This window comes from Empidonax traillii, unplaced genomic scaffold (genome assembly GCF_003031625.1).
Source record: "Empidonax traillii isolate 1590-97213 ecotype Southwest subspecies unplaced genomic scaffold, ASM303162v1 scaffold715:size483424, whole genome shotgun sequence".
NCBI lineage: Eukaryota > Metazoa > Chordata > Aves > Passeriformes > Tyrannidae > Empidonax > Empidonax traillii.
In genome coordinates, this window is record NW_020955908.1 from 15,760 (window position 1) to 37,777 (window position 22,018).

The following is a 22,018-nucleotide window of genomic DNA, read 5'->3' on the forward strand; positions in this document are numbered from 1 at the left end:
ACATGATTTTACAGCTGGATAGTTTGTGAGTTTTCCTATCTCATAAAGTGATGCTTTTTGCTGACCATACGTCAAAATAATATTTAAAACATCAATATTCTGGAATCTTCTCGGGACTTTGCTACATTTGTTTCATTCCTGGCAACAAATATATTCACAATGGTGATACACTAGAAAAACTGTAAAAACCCCTAGCTTTGTACCAACTGACACTGGTACAAATAATCCAGCCAGTAATTGCTGGATTATCTGTGTAACCTGCATAGGTTGTCCAGATTTTGCTTTCCCCAGGCACTGCACAGGGGCAGAGCACAGCACAATTATGACTTTCACCTGGGGATAACCAATCCATAAGTTAAGGAGTAAGTGCTGCAATTATGCACTCCAAAACAAGAGCATATTTGACATCCGAAGAGTTTCATCATATACTCTGCTCTGGAGCTGACTGCACAAACCTGCAAATGTCCAGTATTAGGCTTAAAAGTGAAGTACACAAGAAATTGTTCTGAGATTTGGAAGCACTTTTGTTCTTAAAAGAAGTGACAGCAACAGATGAATGAGGATTTCAGTTGTCTGCACTGTGTAATTCAGACTTAAGGAGTGAAGAGGCAGCAAGGCTAAATTTCTTTAACAAAAAGCACCAGCATTATATTTACTTACATCCTCCACACAGAACTCTTCAGCTTCTGAAAAAGATTACCATGTTTCATTTTGCATAGAATGCATTTGTCATCATATGCACATTAATTAGATGGCTGGAAATTGCCAGTTAATATTAGGGTACGTTGAAGAACGCTGCCAGTTTTAACACGTACAGAGCATCTAAACAAGTAGCCCTCACTTGCTTGCCACTTAACTGCAATTGTGAAGAAATTCTTCAAGAAAAACTGTACAGGTCTCAAGAGCAAAAAACTTTGATGTGCTGAACAAATTGTAAAATTATGTAAATTTTGTTTTGAAGAGGAAATAAATTAAATGTAATTGCTGTGCGTTGGTGTCGGCAAGTACAGAAACTGCTTTTTAGGACACTTACTGTTCTGTGTGTTTCATAAGCTGGATGCTAAGACTGTTATGTTGTCTCTTACAGTAAAGATGAGACCTCAAAAGTTTCAGTGTATTGGTAAAATTTTACTTATTTTCTTCTAAATTTCCTAGAGTTTCCCACAGCCATCTTCTGTTCTCCTCCAACTGCCTGTCCAATGTTTGTGCAAGGTATACTGTCCAGGTAAGGAAAAGTAGAATATATTTGTTGGTGTACTTGATCAAAACAGTAAATCAAATGCTCATCTCACCTCGATTTCATTCCAAATTTAGGATGGGATAACTCAGATAAGATTAAAAATAATGGAAAATAAATTAAGTATTAGGAACAAAGTCAGAATAAATCTTTAGGGATAGCTTACACATTTTTTCTGAATTTTGTTGGTTGAACACTGTACAGTTCAACTGGAATGAATAGGACTCAAGAATAAAATCTGTCCTATGTAGAGAGAGCCCCACAGTGCAGGAGCCCAGTACTGAATGAGGCACAGCAGGGAGCTGGCTGCCAGTTATTTATGTTCTCTTTCCCGCTAAGCTCTACCTTCAAAAGCTGCAGCACTGAGTGCTGGGAAACAAATCAACCCAAGGTGATTAGTGGAAGAATGGAAAGTGCAGACTGGGCTGGATATTCATAAAGGCTGTGGACAGACAGAAACAGTCTGTTCTGCTTTACCAATGTAGAAATGTACGCTTTGCAGATACAGCAGTGAAGTCTATTCAGGGTGCCGACAAAAAGTGATTAAAATTATTATCAGATACAACTTCCACGGGAAAAGTCAACTGCAGTAAGTCACAGACTTTCTGTAAGTCATAGACCAATTATAACAGCTGAACCCAAACCCTAAGACTGTTAGCAGGAAGATCAGAAGAAATGAACTGTGCCACGAAGAGTAGAGAAAAAAAATAAAAATACTTGCTGCTTTTTGTAGGATTTTTTATAAAGTAAGATATTGCAGATTAACACAGTAACATCAAGTAAGAGCCATTGCACTATATCCTTCCTAGTTTAGGTTTGAATACAACCTTACTTGATTCCCACCATTTTGCTGTCCCTGGTGCTACAGTAACAGCACACACTGGTACAAATGAAATGGGAAACTCAGGGAGGCAGGAGCACAACAGGTGGTGGGAGTTAAATAAAGGTATTTATTGAAGTGTCACCAACATCTTATCTTTATTGTTACTTAAAGGATAAAAAAACCCAGTAAGAGTTTAAGAGAATACTATTGCCTCAAGAATCACATTCAAGAAGTGCAACAACTTCTAAATAGATTTTTAAAAGTTAGTTATAGTCATCCCAGGTATATTTACAAAAAAAAGTGCAAATAAAATCTGTGTCATTAAAATTGTTTTGAAGGACTGGGCTAGTGAAGAATTTAAAATATATGATAAAGCAGAAATTTAGGATCTGTAGCAACAGCTGTTCATTTTAGCATTTTTATCTGTTCTCCAACACTTCATTAATGAGTTACATCATGATCTACTGATATTTTTGTGTGCTTCAGCAATTTCCATTTCTATCTACGTTAACCAAGAACTGTTGTTTTTGTCCCATTCTGAGAACACATATCTGACATCAATTGACTGGCCTGATTACATTAAGCATGAAACTCAGTGAGTTTAAGATTCAGACAAAAACTTTTATCCATTTTCATGTTCTCATAGAGGGTCTAAGACATAAGTAGCTTTTGTTGGAAGAATTCCCTAAATTACTAGAAACAGTTCTAAGAGAACTCAAAGCATCTGCATTCAGGGTGAGACCATTAGATTTCTCTTTGAGAAGTGCATATTCCCACTTGAAGTATCCACAGCCTTTCCTATTACTGTCTTGCTTGCCAACAGGACAACAGAAAAATGCTTTGCCGTGATTTGGGCCAGCATTTGACACACAGAGTTTTTTGGCTCTTCGACCGCAGTTGCACAGAGGGGGAGTTGGTTTCCCACTTCTCACAGCTCTTACATGTGGGTTCAAATTGACTGTGGAGTTCAGAATGGCAGGAGACACTTTGGGCAAATTCGAACTTCTCAAAAGTAAGGAATGATCAAAAGATGAAGTTTTCTCTTCATATATAGCAAAAGACTGTTTTTTTGCTGGTGGGAATGTTTTTGGACTGGTTGGCTTTCTTTTAGGAACCTCCAAAGGAGCAGAGTAATTTACAGTTGGTGCTGAAATAGTATTTCCCTTTGCAGATGGTACCTTAAAAGCTGAAAAATTTGAAGTCTGCCTTTGTACTGTTCCTACATTATAGATTGTAGTATCAGGACTTCTGTAAATGACAGGTTTCAGAGGTTCCATGGGTACTACACTTTTCTCCAAACTCTGATTATCTGAACTTGTCACAACCAATTCTTTTGAAATCATTTTTTCTTCAAATATGGTTAAACCATCTGTACTCGTGTCATCCTTGAGCTGAACAGAGTCTGAATTTTGTTCATACTGAGATTCTGGTATTAAAGCAACATCTTCCCAGTCTGTCAGCAGAGACAAGCAGTCAGCACTGGTACTGATCTCCTCACTGGAGACAGTAACTGAGGGGATGGTTGTGGAGACGAGCACCAGTCCCGGTCCCTGCACTGGGGGGCTGTGTCTGGCTGTACCCAGGAGCTGCCCATTGCACAATCCCTGCTGGATGCCTGTTGGTGCAGGACTGGGAGATGGCTGTGCCAGCTCAAGAGGAACAGGAAATCTGGCAGTAGAGGCTGCTGAAGAGCTTTGGGATTGAGCGTAGAATTCAGTCCTTGAGCTGCTGCTGGGTACAGCATGGACATCTGCTGAGGTCCAAGTGGTCAGTTGTTCCCTGGTCTGTACATTAGAATTTATGTTGTTTCCAGTAAAAGAGTGTTTGTTCTCAGCCAGAGAGTTTGTTTCACATGTTCCATCTCTAGATGATGGTTCAGGCCTGCTCTTACTTCCCAGTGGAGTCTTGTCAGTGCTGTTTACAGTGCTGTTTACAGCCAGTGTTCTGGCAATTAAATTACTCTGCAGACGTGCCTAGGGAGTCCGTAAACAAAAGCAGATTTTGGAAAGTGAATACCCAGAAGTTTTGGGAATCAATGCACAAAATTAATAAGCGTATCAGGCTACGGATGTTCTGTTCAAATCAAAGTCAAGATGCTGGGTTTATTATTTGAATAGCTCTTCTTCCATCTGTATTCCAGGCAACAAAGCAAGTAGAGGCAGTAGTTACTAACCTTATCCAAAGATTTAGTAACCTTCAGCACACATCCATCACAAATCAGCCTCCAAGCAAGACGAGCAGTATTCCGAGAATCATCCAACCCTTCAAAAGTACGATTATATTAATGACTTCTTTTTAAACTGCTACTGGGGACAGTTCTTTTAGAGGAAAAATGTGATCTGGGTAAGCCTTACATAAATGACAAGGAGTCACAGAACTCTGACACATAGTTATCTAGTTCAAAAAAGGAAAGTGGAAGTAGAAAATTCCAAAGAATTCCCTGTGCTGAAACATCTGAAGGACCAATCCATGGAGTTGAATATCTATTCCCAAGTTTAAAAATCTTTCCTCTGTTTTATTAATCAAGTCCAAAAAAATAAATTCATATTGTGCTGGAATTTTCTCACATTAACATGCTGTTCAGAGCTACCATGTAAAACCAAGTTTTCTTATCCTCCCTCCACCTCTTTTCTTTTGCATCCTAGCAATTCAGAAATTGATCTTGCGAACATGCACTCAATAGCACTAGGAGAGACTTCAGAAATGAAGTATGAGTCTAGAAATAACAAACTGATCTTTGGAGCATTTTGCCTTTCTTGTTTTGCTGTTCCTTTGGACAGAACATTGCATAACCTGGAAACAATTGTTACTATTCAGAGTAATGACTAGCTACTAACTAGCTGCTTTAGTTTAGCTAACTAAATAGGAAATATTTAGCTTTATAAAATAGATATTAATATGCATTATGTACATATATTAAAATGAGGATCACCGTATCTTTCTTACCAGAATGTTCCCGTCCTACAAAAGCTATCCCCAAATCCTGCAGAGCTCCATTTAGCCCTTTAGGCTTCCTGTTATAGAAGGCCTAAGGAAAGAAATGTAGGTGCTGAACATGAAGCATTTCAAAACTTCTTCCTAGTCAAATGAAAAGCATTTCAGAAATATCACCTTATGATATTGTGCAAGTTGTGTGTCTGCACTGAGGATAAGACCGTGACTCACCCTGTAATAAGTTAGAATGGAAAGAACCATGAAACCCCTCCCTCAGACTTAAGCAAATCCATTCTGTCTGAGCTCTGGAGTCATTTGTCTGTATTCTATGGCTTACACTGATGAAGGCTTTAACAGACCAACACTGAAGAACAGAACTATAAAAAACACCTGATTTGATGACTAGGAAGGGGCAATATTCACACTGTTTATCTTTAGAGACCTAGTTCTGCTGCCTTGATGAAGAGCTTAGACTCCAAGAGTCAGGACAAGTAGACTTGTGGGTCACTCTCTGAAAGTTTCCTGGACTACACAGGGGAAGTTACACCTACGTGCTGATAGCCCCCAAGGTTAGAACTCTGTCCTGGTATAAGCTATGTAATAAATATGCATTCATTTTTCCAGTGTTATCCATACTATTCAGAATTTTTTTTCTGCTCTTGACCTGTAAGTACCTCTGTGATGATAACTTTCTACACAGCAATGAGAGCACTCAAAACAAGGGATGTTAGGAAAAAAGCAGAGCAAGAGGTGTAAAGAAAGGAAGAGCAGTTCAAAAATTCTCCTGGGATTATCAATCATTTATCAAGCAACAATCTTTTCCTACCATTAAGATTTCTATTAAAATTCACACAGTACTAGGCCATGCTGTTGGTTACTGAGTGAAAACATAAAAAGAAAACGGGTTATTCTGGTCATTGGAACATACAGCATTGGCTTGTAAGCTCAGGTACAGTTACCCTTTGAGGTGATAATGTGGATATAAATGTTTCAGTCTATTGATTTTCTCACCCTGTACGTTGCTTTGAGATCAATCCAGGAATTCAAAATGTCAGGTTTTCGCAGCTGCTTCCTTTTACACTCGTACTGCAGACACACACCCAGGTCCCAGTCTGTGCAGGAAAACAACAGTCAGTGCCCCACTACAGAACTGGCCTAAAATCCACATACTGTGGCCTATGTGTCCCTTTATGTGGCCTAAAATCTACATGAAGGGACGTAACATCAACAGGAGAGGAAGCACAGGCTGTGAAGTCTTTGTCCATGGAAAACACTGGGGTTGCTGCAAAGGGACATCAGGAGAAGCAAATCCCTGTTGTTAGTGACTTCAGACAGGTAAAGATCTCAATCACTCAATTGTTTAGACAGATTAAGGATGGTGACACAGTTCACTGTGTCAAGCAGAAAAATGTAACAGTGTCAGACCCTGGAGACAGAGGTGAACACATCAGGATTCCATATTTTCAGCCTTATCCCAATATTGCATATTTTTAATACCTAATACCAGGATTCTGGCAGCCCACAGTCTCACTAGTGCCACCAAATGTTGATACTCAGCAGAAAAAACAAATGAAAATTTTATTTACCTGTCCAAGTGACAAAGGTACATGCTTTTGCTTCCAAAGGGAAATTACTCTGAGTATCTGTACCGAATACAATTTTCTTCTCCTTTTGTATCTCATGAATCCATTTCATAAACTTTGATAAGCAAATGTTGAGAGGGACCCCTTCATCAACTTGATTCTTCATGAAACAGAACAACATGTGTGTCTTAGAATGCAATGAAATTCATTTGAGGTTTATTTCTTTTTAGCCCTTTAAAGGCCTCTTTAAATAAAACCATAAACAGCAATTATACAAGTGTAAACCAGTGCTAAATCACAATTATACCTGTGTTATGCCAGTTAGTTTTGTACAGAATTCAGAGAGAATAGGATGCTCCTGGGGCTGGACATACGCGTGGAACTCAGATTCAATCTCTCCCGTTGAGGTGTTCAAGAGGACTGCTGGAAATTCGACTGTGACAAACACAGAAGGGGAAGAAAAAACAAACAAAGAGAAAGAACCCAAAACACAAAGATGCCAGAAAGGTTAAAGCTGTCCAGAAATATTATTCCATTTATATATGGGTGCCTTCTAACTCAGCTGATTCTATCATATATAAATATTATTTATATATGTAATTTACACAGACAGATATAGATGTTATATTAGTCCATTAAATTGGGGCTGAAAAGCCAGGACTTAGAAGGAACACGATGTACTGAAGACACAACGTTCAAAGCCAGACCGCGGCCCCCGGACCCCCCAGCCCGCCCCCCGAAGCACTCACTGATCTCGGGCCCGCGCCGCTGCCCGTCCCCCCAGCCCGTCCCCCGGGGCACTCACTGATCTCGGGCCCGCGCCGCTGCCCGTCCCCCCAGCACGTGGCCTCGAAGTCCAGCACGATGAGGAAGGCGAAGCGCTGCCCCGCGCCCGCCCGCGCCCCGCTCCGCGCCCGGCCGCTGCTCCGCGCCAGCCCCAGCCGCCTGCGGACACCGACCACGGTCAAGGACAGCCCACAGCCCCTCCGGCCCCCGCCGCGGCTCCTTCCACTTCCCCTTCCCCGTCCACCTGCGGTGCCCCAGAGCCCCGGCCCCACCTGGCCAGGCGCTTGGTGGCCATGCCGGCCCTCCCTGCCCCGCCGCCGTTTCAAACGTGCCGCGGGCCCGCCCCCATCGCGCGCTCGGCGCTCGGCTGCTCCGGCCGGAGCGCGGGGCTGGTTCAGGAGCGGCCCCGGCGGGGACCCAGTGCCCCCTCGGGCCGGGAGCAGCGCACCCGTGAGGGGCAGCGGGACGCCGGGCTCCGGCACAGGCCATGGCCCAGGGGCTCTGCCTCAACGGGCGCAAGCGGCCCGCGGGGGCCGAGGAGGAGCGGGCGGCGCGGAAGAGGCAGAAGGCGGATGGCGGCGGCCCCGGCCCGGGCCCCGAGGTGAGAGCGGCGGGAGGAGCGCGGTGCGGGCCGCGTGTCCTTTGCGGCCCCTTCCCGGGGTTCTGCCGGGGCACACGGTGGGGCGCCGGGAGCCACGAGTTCGTGTTTTCACAAGCAGTGCACCGGGAGGGTCGGCCACAGGCGGTGCCTGCGGGTAACTCCATGGAATGTCCTGAGTTGGAAGGGATGCAGAAGGATCATCGAGTCCAACTCCTGGCCCTGCACAGGACACCCCAGTGATCACACCACGTGCCTGAGAGCATTGTCCAAGTGCTTCCTGGCCTGAGTCGGGTTTGATGCTGTGACGAGTGCCATGGGGAGGCTGTTAATGGCTTGGATTCTGCTCCGAGGAATGTGGAAGCGAACACATTTGGAGTGTTCAGCCTCACATTTCCTGAATTTTGTTTAAAAAGTAGATACTTCCTCCAGTATAATCTCCTAAACAAAGCAGATGTTGGGAGGAGCGTTGTGTCTGCTCAGCATAGACCCCTCTGAAGGGTGCAGAGCAGCCTCAGGGACACCTCACCCAGGGTGCGCTGGCTCAGTGTGGGGCAGGAGTGGCTGTGGCCGACCTGTGAGATCAGCCCTGTTGGTACCCAACTGGAGACTGAAATTCCTGTGGTTGGCAATACCCTCTACCTGGTGAATCAAAACTTTTGGTGTTTGTCTGATTTTGGTTTCTTTTTGCAAAGCTCTAATTAGGCCATGTTGAAAACAACAGTGTCATTACTTACTTGTCTGACTTAGCATGAGAGATGAGGCACCAGCCCATGCTGTTATTGCCAGATGATTCTCTTGACCACTGGAACCTCAAAGGCTGTCACCTCTCTTTAACCTCCTTACCCAGTGACAAATGTCTTTAAGAGCTCAACTGCTCAGTCCCGTGTGGGCAGGCTCTGTCTAAATTACTGAGCACAAGGCTTGTTAGTGTGCAGGGGAAAACACAACTTCTGGTTGTGTTTATCTGTTTGTATATCCTTTAGGGTTCGACATTCTGGAGTGTTCTGAGGCCTTTTCCCCTCTGTATGCAGTCACATATAAAAGGAGTATTTGTTAAATTTTTACAGGAGGAATTCTTTGGAATAGGTCATCTGGTCAGTGGAGGTCTCCAAAACCCTGCATTTCCATAGCCTTTAGAAGACTTTGTGCATTCAGGCTTAAAGAACTATGTTGAACTGTGTGGCACAGTCCCCACCTCATCAGCTCGATGTTTGTTTTCTGCAGTTTCCTTGGATTTTACTGAAACGTTTTTTCCTGCAGGGGTCAGCAAACCCCTCTGCCAGAGCAGATCACACACTGCAAATGGAGTGAATGAGTTTCAGAAAATCTCAGATGGAGTGGCTACTTGTACCGATGTTCAAAGCTCTACAGCGGCAAGGGGGTGAAAGGGTTGAGAGAGTAGAACATTGTGTTTGCAGATGAATTAAGTCTCCTTACTGCATACATCTGCTTACGTTAATCTTTATTAAAGAAGTCTTTGAAGTTACAGTACCTGGATTACTGAAATGCTGACAGTGAATTTAATATTAAAGTGTGATCTGAAAGGAAATTTTTGCCCATAACGAGTGGAAGAGTTATTTTAAATGTAGTTGATTGTATAAATAGTTTCCATTTATTTTCCATGAACTGGTGTGATTCCATAAAGCCTCTCTCTCCTGGCATTTCTCTTTCCACAGGAAAAGTCGTGTCGCCTGTCAGCAGCTTTGCTTGGGGAGGACTGTGAAATCAGCCATGACCAGCTGTATGAGTTGTTGAAGTATGCAGCTTTGGGAAAATGCCACAATGCAGCACAGCCCAGGTACAAAACATCCACAGTCAGGAATCAGCCCTGTCCTGTGCTCTCCTGTGTTGTGAAAACATTCCTCAGTATTGGCCACACTGGGTTTGAAACGCTCACATCTCAGATGTCATTATGGCAGCCTAGGTTGTGCAGATACAGTTGTTGTGAGACTTGGCCAGAGACCAGAATTCCCCTTCTGACAAAAATCCCACCATGTGGGATTTTTTTTGGGGCATTAATTCACTAGACTGCATCTCTACAGCTGAAGTTAGTTATGTGTATTCACATTCTGATGCATATAAATGAGGTATAAATGTCTTGAAATGCTATGCAGCAGAAGTTTGCTATAACTCATTTTTTCTCTGTCTCCCATATTCTCTTGCTTCGAGGGATATGTGTCTTCTGGAGATAAGCTACAAAGCCTCTTCTCATTGAAGTCATTTGGCACTTCGCCACTCACTGACTTAAAAGCTGGGCTGGTTCCAAGTTTGTTTTTAAGAGGACTTGATAAATGTTTTGCTTTGATTTTTATTTTATTTTTTTAATTATTGCTATTTTCTAACTGCAGCTGGTGCCGTATTTATCACCAAAGCCACCTGGCTGGGGTTGTGGTTGTTGTTCTACATGAAATGAGCCAAGTCCATTTCTACAGATTCTATTTACAGTTCAAACACCTCAGGAAAGTGTTCCGGCATGTAAGTCCCCAAACTGCACTGCTGTCTTCTAAACTTCCAGTTCTGACACCACATCCCAGGGATTGCTGGCTGCAGTGGAATTACTGCCTTTCCCCAGGATGTGGCCGTCTTTGACTCTCACAGCAAGCAAATGAGAGGATCTATTTGCTGCAGTTGTCAGCTCGGAACAAAGGCCAGGGCTTTGATATTAGAAACAGGATTTCAAGACTTATGTCTTTGAAGCCTTACCAGGTGAAAAGTGTATTGATGTTTCAGTCCTCTGTTACATATCCTCACCTTCAGGGTGGCCAGTGAGATTAAAAATATCTTGAAATAATTCCAGTAACCTGGAACTTATTCTGAGTGAGGAGACTCCCAGTAGAGTTATGCACTGTTGGAAAATTTCACTTTTGTTATTTGCACTTTTATGTTAAGTTTCTCCCATTTCCCCAAAAAAGATTATTAAAATAATTATTTTAAGTTTCTGACTTACAAACAATATTTTTGAAGGAAGAAAGAAGCACTTCAGGCTTCTGGAAAGTTCTTCCTGAACTGCAGCAAATGAGAATCACAACTTAACTGGAAAGACTGGAACTGGCTTTAGTTTCTATCAAAGAAAGTCTTGAGATTTGCCTTCTTGATAGTATCAGGCAAGGCAAATCTGTCCCTTAGTACAAAGAATCCCGTACCATATGTCATTAAAACAGGTTTGGTTTGTGTTGTTCTTTTTACTTGAGAAAAAACCAAACGTATTTCCACTATTTCTTTATCCATCCTTCCCTAAATTTGGCCAGTTTGGGGATCAAGAAAAAAACCTTATTTGCTTGTTATTTCTACCTCTGTTTCAAAATCTCTAACATTTCTTTTTTCAGAGATTCACATTAGCACCATCTGCTGACTTCCTCACCAGCCTGTATGGGGAAGGAACAGACCTGAAACCTCAAAACACAGCACAAGGTACCTTGTTTGGGTTTGCATCGTCTCTTTCAAGACAGTGACTCACTTTGAGCAGTAATTTATGACTTTGTATCCTCTGCAATCCCAGCGGGCTGCCACGGTAAACTTGTTTACAAAGGAACACATGCAATGGCTTAAACCTTGAGACTGCTTACCCTGACTAGTTCAGTAACACTTGTTGGGCTGATTGTTACAAGTGAACACAAAAAGAGAGAAAGTCCTTAACATATTTAAATCCAAATTCTGATGCTTCATTACCCATTTCGTGATTATTTTATTCTAAGATGTACCTAATAAAGGATACAGAGATATAAATTAGATTTGAGCTAAGAAGCCTGAACGTCAAGTATATTTATTATATACAGAGTGTACATAAGGTATACTCTTATGTATATAATGTATATAGCATGTGTATATTTATACACAATAACTGAGATATAAAGTGGAGATATGTATATATATATAAACTGGAGAGACAGAGAAAAATAAATTAGAGACAGGTAGACAAACTATGTGTCAGTCCTTCTACCTACCCATCTCTCTCCAGTCCATTGTTCCAGGTGGTGTTTTCATTTGAAGTGGTGCAGCCTCTTAAGTGTTTATATAGTGCAGAAGCTGACTGCAGGTGGGGAGTGCTCTCTGAGCTTGACAAGCACTTCTGTATTTTACAGGCTTGACTTCCACCAGCAGTGAACGCGTTGCCAAGAGCTCAGACTGGCAATGCGATCCCATCATTCAGAGATATGGAGAAACAAGACAAGGCCTTACCAGCTATACTCTGACTCTGGAAGAGCAGAAAAAAAATTGCTATCCCATAAAAGGTCAGTTTTTGGTTTTGGTTTTTATAATTTTAACAGTTATATGTTCTATCATGTAAGATATATGATGAGTTTTAGAAGAAAGCGGATTTTTTCTTTTATCATGGGTGTGTTTTCCCCTCTAGGCTCCCCTGGATGCAAGGACTATATCTCTACAGAGTGTGATCAGCAGAGGACAGACAGCAGCCCCCTCTTTGGTCTGGATTGTGAAATGGTAAAAATCAATGCGTGTGGCCTTACAAAATAGAGTCAGGCACCAAACTCTTACCAGCTATTCCCAAGTGAGCCAAGACCCCTGTGTATTTGCTAAACCAATTTGGATATATTAATATTTACTGCCAGTCCCTTCATTGATGGTACCAGCACTAATGCAGCCGTGGGAAGGGCACAGGAAGTGGTTCTGGCAACAAGAGAGAGATATTATGCTGAGCAGAGAGCTCAGGTCTGCCTTGGCTCTCAGAGGAGCAGATGGATCTGCCAGGCCTATCAGCAGTGCTGCAGTAACCCCAGAGACTGCTGTGGAATTCCTCCTCGGCTTTCCCTGAGGTTTGGGAAAGCAAAGATACTTCCCTGTCACACATCTTCCATTTAGCCATCACAGTTACTCTGGCAGCATGCTGTGGTGAAGATTCCTCCTTTAGTGCAGCTTTGCCCTTGTGGAGATGTCTGTTTGGCATCAGCACTGAGTAACTAATGTTACAGCCTGGGCTCTTCTTTTAAACTGTACAACTTCTCTGGTGCTGACGCTGTCAGTGACAGCTGTGCAGTGCAGAGCACAGACTGATTCTGTGCACTCAGCACTTCTTTAGAATGGTTTTCTCTGTGCTGTGCTTGCCTTTGTGTTTGCTGTGCTTATGGTGCACATTTATCAGCTAAAATGAAGCATTACAGTATAAAACAACCGGCTATGAGTGGTAGATCTCCAAGTCAGGTAACTCCTTAGCAGTGATGCCGCTGCAGCCAAAGCAGGTGTGAGCTAAGGTTTTTGAGTGGCTGATCGTGCTGATCCAACAACTGCCTCTGCTTCTTCTTGACAGTGCCAGACTGCGAAAGGGAACGAAGTGACCCGCGTGTCTTTGGTGGATGCGCGGGGTCAGTGCCTCCTGGACGAGCTGGTCAAGCCTGAGCGCGCGGTGATGAACTACCACACCAGGTCACTGCACACACGGTTCTTATCCCTGCCTCAGAGCTGCAGCCCTTTTCACATTCAGCCTGATTGTTACACAGACCCCGTCAGAAGGCTTTGGTTTGCACAGGTGCCTGCTGTGTTTCCCTCAGTGTTAATACAGTTCTTGCTCTGGGACTGAAATAAGCAGCACTGTGTGTACACTCTGCTGCACAGTGCCCATGTGGCTGCTAGGCAGAAACACTGCCATTCTGAAGCACTCTGGGGAAAGTTCTGTTACAAATTAGTCACACACAGTGCAAGTTACTCTTTACTGCTGGCTATAAAATAAGATGGGAGGGTGAGAGTACAGGATTGTAGTCTGCATCTCTCTGCTCCATAGCTAAATTTGCTCATATGTAAAAAAAATAATAGAGCAGCTCATCAGCTTGTACACATTTCTAGGGCTAGGCTCAGGATTATAACAAAAGCAGGCAAAACTCAAGCCTTGTCTTCTCCAAAACTTTACCTGGCTTTGTCCAGGAGGTGACATGCCAGACCCCTCAGATTACTTGGAAGCATCTCCTTCCACCATCAGTCTTGCAGTATTTCCTTTCCCGTGCTATCTGATGCTATCATCTGCATCACTTGGAAGACATAAACTTTGGAAAGAGATGTGGTGGTGCCCACAGCAGTTTAATACACCTGCTCTGTATCCTCTGATGTTGGAACAGAAAACAGTAAATGGCATTCTGTGATTAGTTACACCGAGTTCATATTTTACACTACCTGCTTGTAATATTCTCCAGCAGACACTGTTGCTAATGTGTTCCTTTTACCTCATCCAACTTTTCTTTTAAAGGTTCTCAGGAGTCACAAAAAAAATGCTTCTTCCGGTGAAAACAAGACTGTCAGACATCCAAACCAAGCTAAAAAAAATGCTTCCCCATGATGCAGTATTGGTGGGTCATTCTCTAAATGCTGATCTTCGGGCTTTAGAAGTGAGTATGTTTTTAAGAGTATTTTTTCCAATCCTGTGTTACTCCTTTCAGACATGAAAATTCTTAGTAATTCCTCTTTTTATTAGTGCACACATTGTTAATTGCTTTTAATTATGAATAGCCCTATGCCTAAGGATTTAAAGAAGGACTATCTTTACAGCTATAAAATTTGCAGGGTCTGTTCAGAACCCAAAAGGAAGGGAGGAATCTGTCCAGACATAGGTATGTCTGGATGCTTCTGAGAGCTCTGTCATGAGAAGAACTGGAGAACTGTGTGTAATTTAACCAACCTCAAATGCTTGAATCATAAGTAATCTTTTTAACCCAATCTAGATCTTCCCGTAAGAGTTTTAGAGAGCAGGGTTGGACTCGTTTCATTATTCCTGTTGTTCTTTTTTTGTGGATCAGGTGTCTGTCAGTGAGATACTGGCAACTGAAATGAAAAGGCAGGGCACAGGAAGCTATGAAGTTACTGCCCAATTCTGTGTGACTGCTGTTCTTAAATTAAACTGATGTTTTTTCTCCTCCAGATGATCCACCCCAGTGTTATTGATACTTCACTGCTTTTTGCCAGAACTGAAGGTCGAAGATTTAAGCTAAAATTTCTAGCCAAAGCTGTTTTAGGGTAAGATTATTACTGTATTGTGGGAAATGTTAGAAAATGTCATGGTGGGTCACAGGGTCTTGTTCTGCCGCTAGTCATAGGAGAATTTTTTTTTTTTTTACTAAATTAAAAAAAAAAGCAGCAGGTTGTGCAACTAAGACATGGTAAAGAAGAATTTACTGGCTGCTTGAAACATCAGTCAGCATAATAAATGGGCTTGGCTTCGAGCAGGCAGGAACGCTGTGACCCAACCAGATTGGAGTCCCAGCAAAACTGGCCCTTCTGCACATCTGTGGCAGTACAGGTGTATTGAGCAGCAGAGACACTCTGGCTCACACAAATGGGATCTGCTGCAGCTGGCAAGAAATAAAGGCCGACACATGAAAGCATAATGTAGTGACTTAAATCATATTCCTCAGTGTGCCACCTACCACTGCACAGCATGTCTTAGTGACACAGTCCTCACCATGCTCATAGTGAGCGTTCATACCCTGCAGCACCAACTTCACTGAGCTGGAGGTTCCCTCCTCTCTGTGTGCAAATTGTGAGTTGGGTCATTTGTCAAGAAAGAAGTAAAATTAAAAATAGTTATGTATCAGAGTACCAAGTGTTAGCACTGCTTCTGTCAAACTGTTTTGCTCAACATTGCAAAAACATTTCTTGCAGTAACTTTTGGGAATATTTCACAAGAATGCTGCTGAACAGAATCCTTTTTGGAGAAGGGAAAGCTCTTTTGCCTGAAAAGGACCCAGTTTAGAAAAGACAGGATGTTGTCAGTGTGGAAAAACAGATAACCTGCCTGTACACCTAATTTTGATGCCCTAGGAAGGAGATTCAGTCTGAACAGAGGCTTGGGCATGATCCTACAGAAGATGCTAGAGCTGCATTGGAATTAGCTCAATTCTTCATTGAGCAAGGACCAGCAAAGGTAATTGTAATATGTAATTAAGATTTCTGTCCTTAAACACAGAACATACGTGTTGTGCTTATGAAGGAAAAAAGAACCAATGCTGGCCATCCTCTCGTTGATTTAAAAGAGAAAATAGAGCTGTGATAGAGGCCTCAATTTTGACAACTTGCTACTTTCAGCATATATCCAGGTATCTGAATAACCTGAGCACTACCAGTGTGTCAGAACTCACTGACATCAGTCAGCATTGCTGCTGATCTCGGATGAAGAAGGATTGAGACACTGCCAGCCTACAGGAATGCCTGTAATTTTTCCAGATGAAAGAAGAGAGACACCTTGTGTGTTGTGGTAGTGATTCAGCTGGTCTTATGAGTCCCTGGCTTGTGTTGTTGATTTCTGAGAGAAATTTTTTTTGGAGATGATTGCTGGTTGATGCTGTGAGTGCCGCATGCTCGAAAATGACAACAGAAAATAATAAGGCAAGGAATTAATGCCCATGTTTCTTCACTGCCAGAATGTGCCTGTGTGACTCACAGGGAGAGCACAGGCTTTTTTGGTTAGCTGCAATTAGCTGATGAGATGAAAGCCAACTACTAATCTTCTTCCTTCCCCAAGGTAGCAGAACTAAACTTGGAGATGCTTCTGACAGCTGAAAAACTGGCTGAGGTCTCACAGAACAAAGCTGCGCTGCAGCCACAAGGATGTGGGGTCCAGAAACAGCCGAGTGAGCCTCCACGTTTATCTAAACCATGGTAAAAAGATTCTCGAGTACACATGTTTTTTCTTCGGTTGAATCCTCAGTAAGACCAAAAAAATGCCTTATGTTTATTAGAAGACACAAATAATTGTAGCATCGCTCTGAAAAACTTTGAGCAGTCGCATCTTAAATTTCACAGCACGTTTGCCAGGCTCCTTTTGATGTTGCAGACAAGAATATTCTTTCAGATTTCTGTAATGAACTGTATCGTTTTTCTCTGACAAGCATTTCTTGAAAGCTTTTCATTCCCCACGTTGATAAGCAGTGTGACTCACAGCTTGCTCCTCTCTGCCAGCTTTTTAGACTGCCTGCAGGTGACTGGCCAAAAACCCCTCCTTTTGGGCAGACAGGGACTAGACTCTTCAGGCCTGTGTCAGAGTAACGTGAGCGCTTCAAACAAACAGGTGAATGGACTTGGAGTGGGTTGGTCTAAGCAAGCATCAGAGTAGTTCAAAGTTGTTCTTGTTCTGGGGGTGGGTAGATGAGTCCTATTTTAAAAAGCTGACTGCCAGTGCTGTTGACAATAGTGTTAATACCAGGTTAGCTAAATCCATTTGAACATTTCGGAAATGAGCTTTGATCCTCTGCATCCTCTCATGACTCACTAAAGAAGAATTTCTGCCTGAGGGCTTTCTTGGACAATAATGAAAATTAAAGTTGGGAATTAAGTTCAATAGCTTTGTTTCTGGTTCTCTGCAGTACCATTGTCTTGCACTTCTTAGAGCCTTGTATACTCTTTCTCCCTCCAGATTCTTCAGAGAGCCTTGGAAGATGTTCCCCTGTCCACGTTCAGTATCATTCAGTTCAGTTTGGGTCCAGAGTACATTGCCTCTCACCTTCACGCTGCACTTCATGAAAAGGTACTATTTTTTTTTTTTTGAGAACAGTCTTTAGCTGAGCTTGTAAAGAGGATGTGATTTATCTGGAGCCACTGAGTAGTTAGTTCCTTTGCTTTGTGAAGTTCCTTCTCTAATCTGTGTTCCAACAGGTGAGAAGCAAGCTGACTGACATGCTGACAATTTACGCAGGTCCTTTTGAAGAAAGCTTTTGCCTGAAGTCTGTGAAGAAAGAATTTGGGAGGTGTGGACCAATCCAGTCTCTTAGAGTGGTAACTGAAACATTCCAGGTGAGGAGCACTTAAAGGTTGCTGACAGGTCAGGAAGACCTAAGTAATCTCTTAGAAAGATATGGATTAGAACCACAGAATTATCAGTTATTCTGTTTGGAGGTTTTTTCTGGTTGTTTAGTCATCAGCTACAACAACTCAGGGTACCTAAAACTGCTCCACACAAAAACAAGATCAAACACAGCTCATGTGCTGCTCAGAGGACTGAGCACTGAGGAAGCCAAGATGCTTTTTGTCTCTCTCAAGAGAACTGATAGGTTAGGTCCTTTGATGCCTAGAGGAGGAAAGTTTATTACTAATTGATGAGCTAATTGAAGGGGTTTTTTAATGGCTGGAGTATATGGAATGTTGTATATATTACTCCCAAACCGTTTTATATTCTATTTTTAAAAGAAAACTCAACTTCATTGAGGCCTGACTTTTAAAAAGGGAAGGCTAATGTGTCTCACTGATAAGCCTGAAGTATCTTATTGTTCTGTTTCAAGCCCTATGTCTGTGTCCAGTACGAAGTGCTGGAAGCTGCCCAACTTGCTGTGGAAAGCCTGAATGGAGCTGAGGTAGCAGGATCCTGCATTAAGGTAAACAAGGCAAACAACAAAAGCACAAGTTATGTTCAGCCACCAGTCTGTCTCTCTAACATCTGCTCACAGCAGTGTCTGGGCAAATGCTGGCTGCTTCTGCTCTTACAGTCTTCCTGTCCCTGGACAATTTAGGCCCATTGGCAGAAAACAAGTGGTTGTATCCCCCTTTTTTCCTTTCTGCCTGTCAGCAGAATGGGGTTAGAAAGCATTCTGACTTCCACCTGGAGCTTTAAAAGAGCCAAGTAACAGGGCTATACAGAGCCTGGCATCTTTGTTCTATAGTGTTTCTGCATTACAGATATGATCTCTCTTCCTTTTTCATGACTAATTAAGTTAGCCTTCATTAGTCACGTTTTTTTCAAGGGAGGGAAAATAGCCTGGCAACTTCTGGTAATGGGAGAAAAAATACTTTAAAATAGAAACTCAGAACAGAGCTGTGTGGGCTGACGTGCTGTTTGTTCCTGCTGCATCCACCCCAGGTGCAGAGACCTGTCACTGCAGCAATGCTGGACTGCGACACTCTGATAAAGGAATTAGAACTGGATGTAGAAAATGAAGGTGTGATTTATGTGGCAGGCCTAAAGAAGTCTTTAACAGAGACAGACTTGCAAGAAGAATTCAGCCACTTGAAAGACTTGGAAACACTGTGCCTGCCAAAGGATCTCCAGAGTGGAAAGCACAGGAACTGCTGTTTCCTCAGTAAGTAGCTTCACACAGACCCTGCTTATTTCCTTCAAATAAGCTTATTCAGCAGCCCTTGGGACTTAGCACAGACACAGCAAGAGCTACTGAAACTCAGGTATGCCCAGAGGGATGGTATTTAAAATACTTCAGTGAAAGCACATATTGTTTGGAAGAGCACTTTACAGCTAAATATTAAAGGGGAAAAAAACACCTGCTTAAAAAAAATAACCCTTAGAAAAATTCCAAAGTTAGGTAATGGGCTCCAGTACTTCAGAGTGAGGGCTGGCCACTGTGCAGCCTCACACAGCCCAGTAATCACCTCTAAAAGGTGAGGGCAGCTGGATGAGGGCTGCTGCAGCCAACTGGCATTTCCATTGTCTGATGTTGATTTGCTTGCTGCAGTGATTTCAGTTTCTCATCCCCCTCCTGGTCCACACCTTTAGCCCTGCCTTGCAGGAGCCAAGGAGGAGGGACAGCAACAGCAGTGCCAAAGCATGCTCCCTTCCCATTGCATTTCAGAATTCCAGAAATCACAGAGTGCCCTGGATGCCCTCGAAGCCATAAATGGATGGACCATGAAGGGGAGCGAGCTAAGAAGTAGGAAAGCTCTTGCCTCAGGTCACCTCTGGAGATGGATATGGCACATGAATCACAGCAATGGGAAACAAGGAAAACACATCTTCTATGAGACAATGGAGCAGCTTTCTGACTCTGTGAGTGTGAGGCCATGCTGATGTTTGTTGCAGCTGTTGAGGAGGGACTGCCCTGGAAACCTGGAGTGGTAACTTTGAGCTGACTTAAGTGCAGAGCTGCTGGTGACAGAAGGGTCTCCCTGTGCTGGAGCAAAGGGGCTGCCAAGGATCAGTTCTCACAGGGCAGTGTGCAGAGGCATTAATATCACACTAGATAACGTGATGTTTTCAGGGTACAGCCTCCCCAAGTGCACTTTTAAGTACGATTGCTGATGAATTGGGGGTTTAATGCTTATATTCTCTTATGCAGGAGCAGGACCTAAGGAAAAAGGTGAAGAAGTTAGACCACCATATCAAAAAGCTTTATAGAAGTCTGCAGAACAACACCCTGTGCATTGTTCTCTTTCCTGGACTGAACAGGTAACTTACCACTTATTTTGCACACAACCAAGGAAAATACAGAGCTGAATATTTCTGAATATTTCTTAATCTGTTAAAAATTAAAACCCTGCACAAGGGAGTGAAAGCCTGAGAGAAGGCCTGAAGAAGCTGTTGTACTTAGTCTGACTTTCCTGTCCAGCCAATGAAACCTCAGCCCTAAGTTCTGCCCATAAGCCAGGCCTGAGCCACAACATGCACAAAACTTGTGCTTGTGCACACCACTCCTGTAGCTGATTGTACAAGTCATATCAGTTCACCCTCCTTCCCCTGACAGATGATTCATCCTCACTGACAATGAGGTAAGCTTTTTGTGGCCATGAATCAAGCAGAGTTTCCACAGGAGGCAGTTTTTTTGGGTGGTTTGGTTTTTAAAACCACCAAGCTACTGCCGCAGAGTGCTGACTGCAGGTCACTGGGTGTGAGGCTCAGATTCAAATGCTGCCTCAGATTGAATTGGCCCAGGGGGGCCTGGCCTGACCCCAGAAGGTTCAGTGGTGTTTAAGGGCCTTGGATCAGCTGCTGCTTCCTTCAGCTACAATTTCAGCAGTTCTTACATTTCTGAGCAAGCATTTGCCTCTTCTCCACACCCCGTATCACCTCAGGTACTTTGCACACTCACCCGTCACCCCATGAGAAGGTTTGAGGCTGTGATTACTGTTCACCCTGTGTCTTTTGCAGCATTCATTGGGCTCAGCAGGTCCAAATTGACTCCTCCAGGGCCATCTCCAACTACTCTCACTTAGCACAAGCTTGCACCACCGAGGGGTACAATCCCCCCAGCAGAACAGGTGGATTCAGTAATCTGCACCCACAGGGAGCCTGTGGAAGCCCACAGAGCCAGGCCAGCGCTCTCAGGCTGCTGAGTGGGTTGGACAGGAGCTCCAGCTCACGCTCCGAAGAGGTTTCTTGCCAAGCGAGGTTCCTGTATTGCCGTTTCCCAGAGGGCCAACAGTCCAGAGGAGGTTTCTTGATTAAAAAGAATGCCAAATAATTGCTGGATGGAAAAAAAGATAGAGTTTTTCAATGTGCTGACCCTGGGGGTTGCAGGCCTTGCTCCCAGACCAGCGGACATCAAGGCTGCTCTGAGCAGAACTAACACACCTCTTGTTTGTGTTGCAGCACGCGTGGATCACAACCCGGCCTTGGTCTGATGGGAATAAAAAATGACAGAGGGAGGAGTGCTTGTTAAACTGCCAAGTTTTTAAGCAAAGTCTTTTGTTAGGATATTTTTAATGACTTTAAATATTGATGTTTTTGTAAAAATCTCTTAGCACAAGAACAATAGGCTTTCATTCTGTATCTTCTACAAAGTCTAAAAATAAAAGCCATTCAAAACATCTTAAAACACAAAACCTTTTCCATTAGACCATCTTGCTGTGGGTTGAGCCAGGCAAGTGCTTGGGCAGAGCTGGGGTAAACCAGGGGCAGTGCTGCTTAGGATCTAATCGGGACTGACCTGTAGGATGTCATTCCTTGCCAGAGACCGAGGGACCAGCTGGGGCATCTTCACTGGAACCCAGGCCATAAACCAGCCAGCCAGGTTAGCGTAGAACCTGCAGCAGCTGCTCAGCAGTTAACAGCTGCCCTCAGGAATTGTGTGGATTTCTGGAAATGTGCAGTGCCAGCCCCTGAAATGGAGTTGTTGCCTCCTTTCCGGGAAAGTACTGTACTTAGTCCATGGAAAGGAGGAATTGGTGATTCATACTTCTTGGACAATCTCCACTTTCTCCTCCCTCCCCGACCACCCCCACCCACCCCTTGCACACACACAAAAAAAAAGGAAAAAAAAAAGTTTCATAGTTTCAGTGTGGATGTGGGAGGGGTAAGGGCCACTTTAAGGAAAGCTCCTGATTGTGTGGATAGCACAGCAACACCTTCCACAGGGAGCTGGAAGCAGGATCAGATGCTCCAGCACTTGCCACCT

General features: G+C 43.4%; 2 protein-coding genes across 4 annotated transcripts; one reads left to right on the forward strand and one right to left on the reverse strand.

The window, feature by feature from the left end:
- Positions 1–1,962: 1,962 nt before the first annotated feature.
- Positions 1,963–7,658, reverse strand: ERI2 (ERI1 exoribonuclease family member 2). Of its 2 annotated transcripts, XM_027900236.1 has the most exons (8): positions 7,636–7,658; positions 7,383–7,522; positions 6,885–7,012; positions 6,581–6,737; positions 6,006–6,106; positions 5,007–5,088; positions 4,234–4,322; positions 1,963–4,033 (listed from the first exon to the last, which is right to left on the reverse strand). In XM_027900236.1, exons 1-8 carry the CDS (start codon positions 7,656–7,658, stop codon positions 2,693–2,695), a joined length of 2,061 nt encoding a protein of 686 aa, XP_027756037.1. In that variant the 3' UTR covers positions 1,963–2,692. The 2 variants fall into 2 exon arrangements, with proteins under 2 accessions (XP_027756037.1, XP_027756038.1); XM_027900237.1 differs by lacking the exons at positions 7,383–7,522; positions 7,636–7,658 and having other exon boundaries at positions 6,581–6,692; positions 6,885–7,217.
- REXO5 (RNA exonuclease 5) lies at positions 2,897–21,439 on the forward strand. Of its 2 annotated transcripts, none has more exons than XM_027900235.1 (19): positions 2,897–3,072; positions 9,641–9,762; positions 10,313–10,439; positions 11,291–11,375; positions 12,047–12,196; positions 12,319–12,407; positions 13,231–13,346; positions 14,161–14,299; positions 14,830–14,924; positions 15,729–15,831; positions 16,429–16,565; positions 16,866–16,974; positions 17,320–17,430; positions 17,559–17,696; positions 18,182–18,274; positions 18,757–18,976; positions 19,481–19,674; positions 19,964–20,073; positions 21,214–21,439. In XM_027900235.1, the coding sequence occupies exons 3-19, from the start codon at positions 10,374–10,376 to the stop codon at positions 21,281–21,283; spliced, it is 2,025 nt and encodes a 674-aa protein (XP_027756036.1). In that variant the 5' UTR covers positions 2,897–3,072; positions 9,641–9,762; positions 10,313–10,373; the 3' UTR covers positions 21,284–21,439. The 2 variants fall into 2 exon arrangements, with proteins under 2 accessions (XP_027756036.1, XP_027756035.1); XM_027900234.1 differs by lacking the exon at positions 2,897–3,072 and adding an exon at positions 7,836–7,964.
- Positions 21,440–22,018: the final 579 nt, after the last annotated feature.

What these genes read in the sequence shown, in the direction of transcription:
- ERI2 (XM_027900236.1), bottom strand. Translation starts at nt 7,658, where the DNA reads ATGGCCACCAAGCGCCTGGCCAG. An exon ending in TACCTTTGTCACTTGGACAG is followed by an intron (nt 6,107 to 6,580) that starts GTAAATAAAATT and finishes TTTCCTGCACAG; the next exon opens with ACTGGGACCTGGGTGTGTGT. An exon ending in TTACTAAATCTTTGGATAAG is followed by an intron (nt 4,034 to 4,233) that starts GTTAGTAACTAC and finishes CGGACTCCCTAG; the next exon opens with GCACGTCTGCAGAGTAATTT.
- REXO5 (XM_027900234.1), top strand. Translation starts at nt 7,851, where the DNA reads ATGGCCCAGGGGCTCTGCCTCAACGGGCGCAAGCGGCCCGCGGGGGCC. An exon ending in GCCCCGGCCCGGGCCCCGAG is followed by an intron (nt 7,965 to 9,640) that starts GTGAGAGCGGCG and finishes CTCTTTCCACAG; the next exon opens with GAAAAGTCGTGTCGCCTGTC. An exon ending in TAGCAGGATCCTGCATTAAG is followed by an intron (nt 18,275 to 18,756) that starts GTAAACAAGGCA and finishes CATCCACCCCAG; the next exon opens with GTGCAGAGACCTGTCACTGC.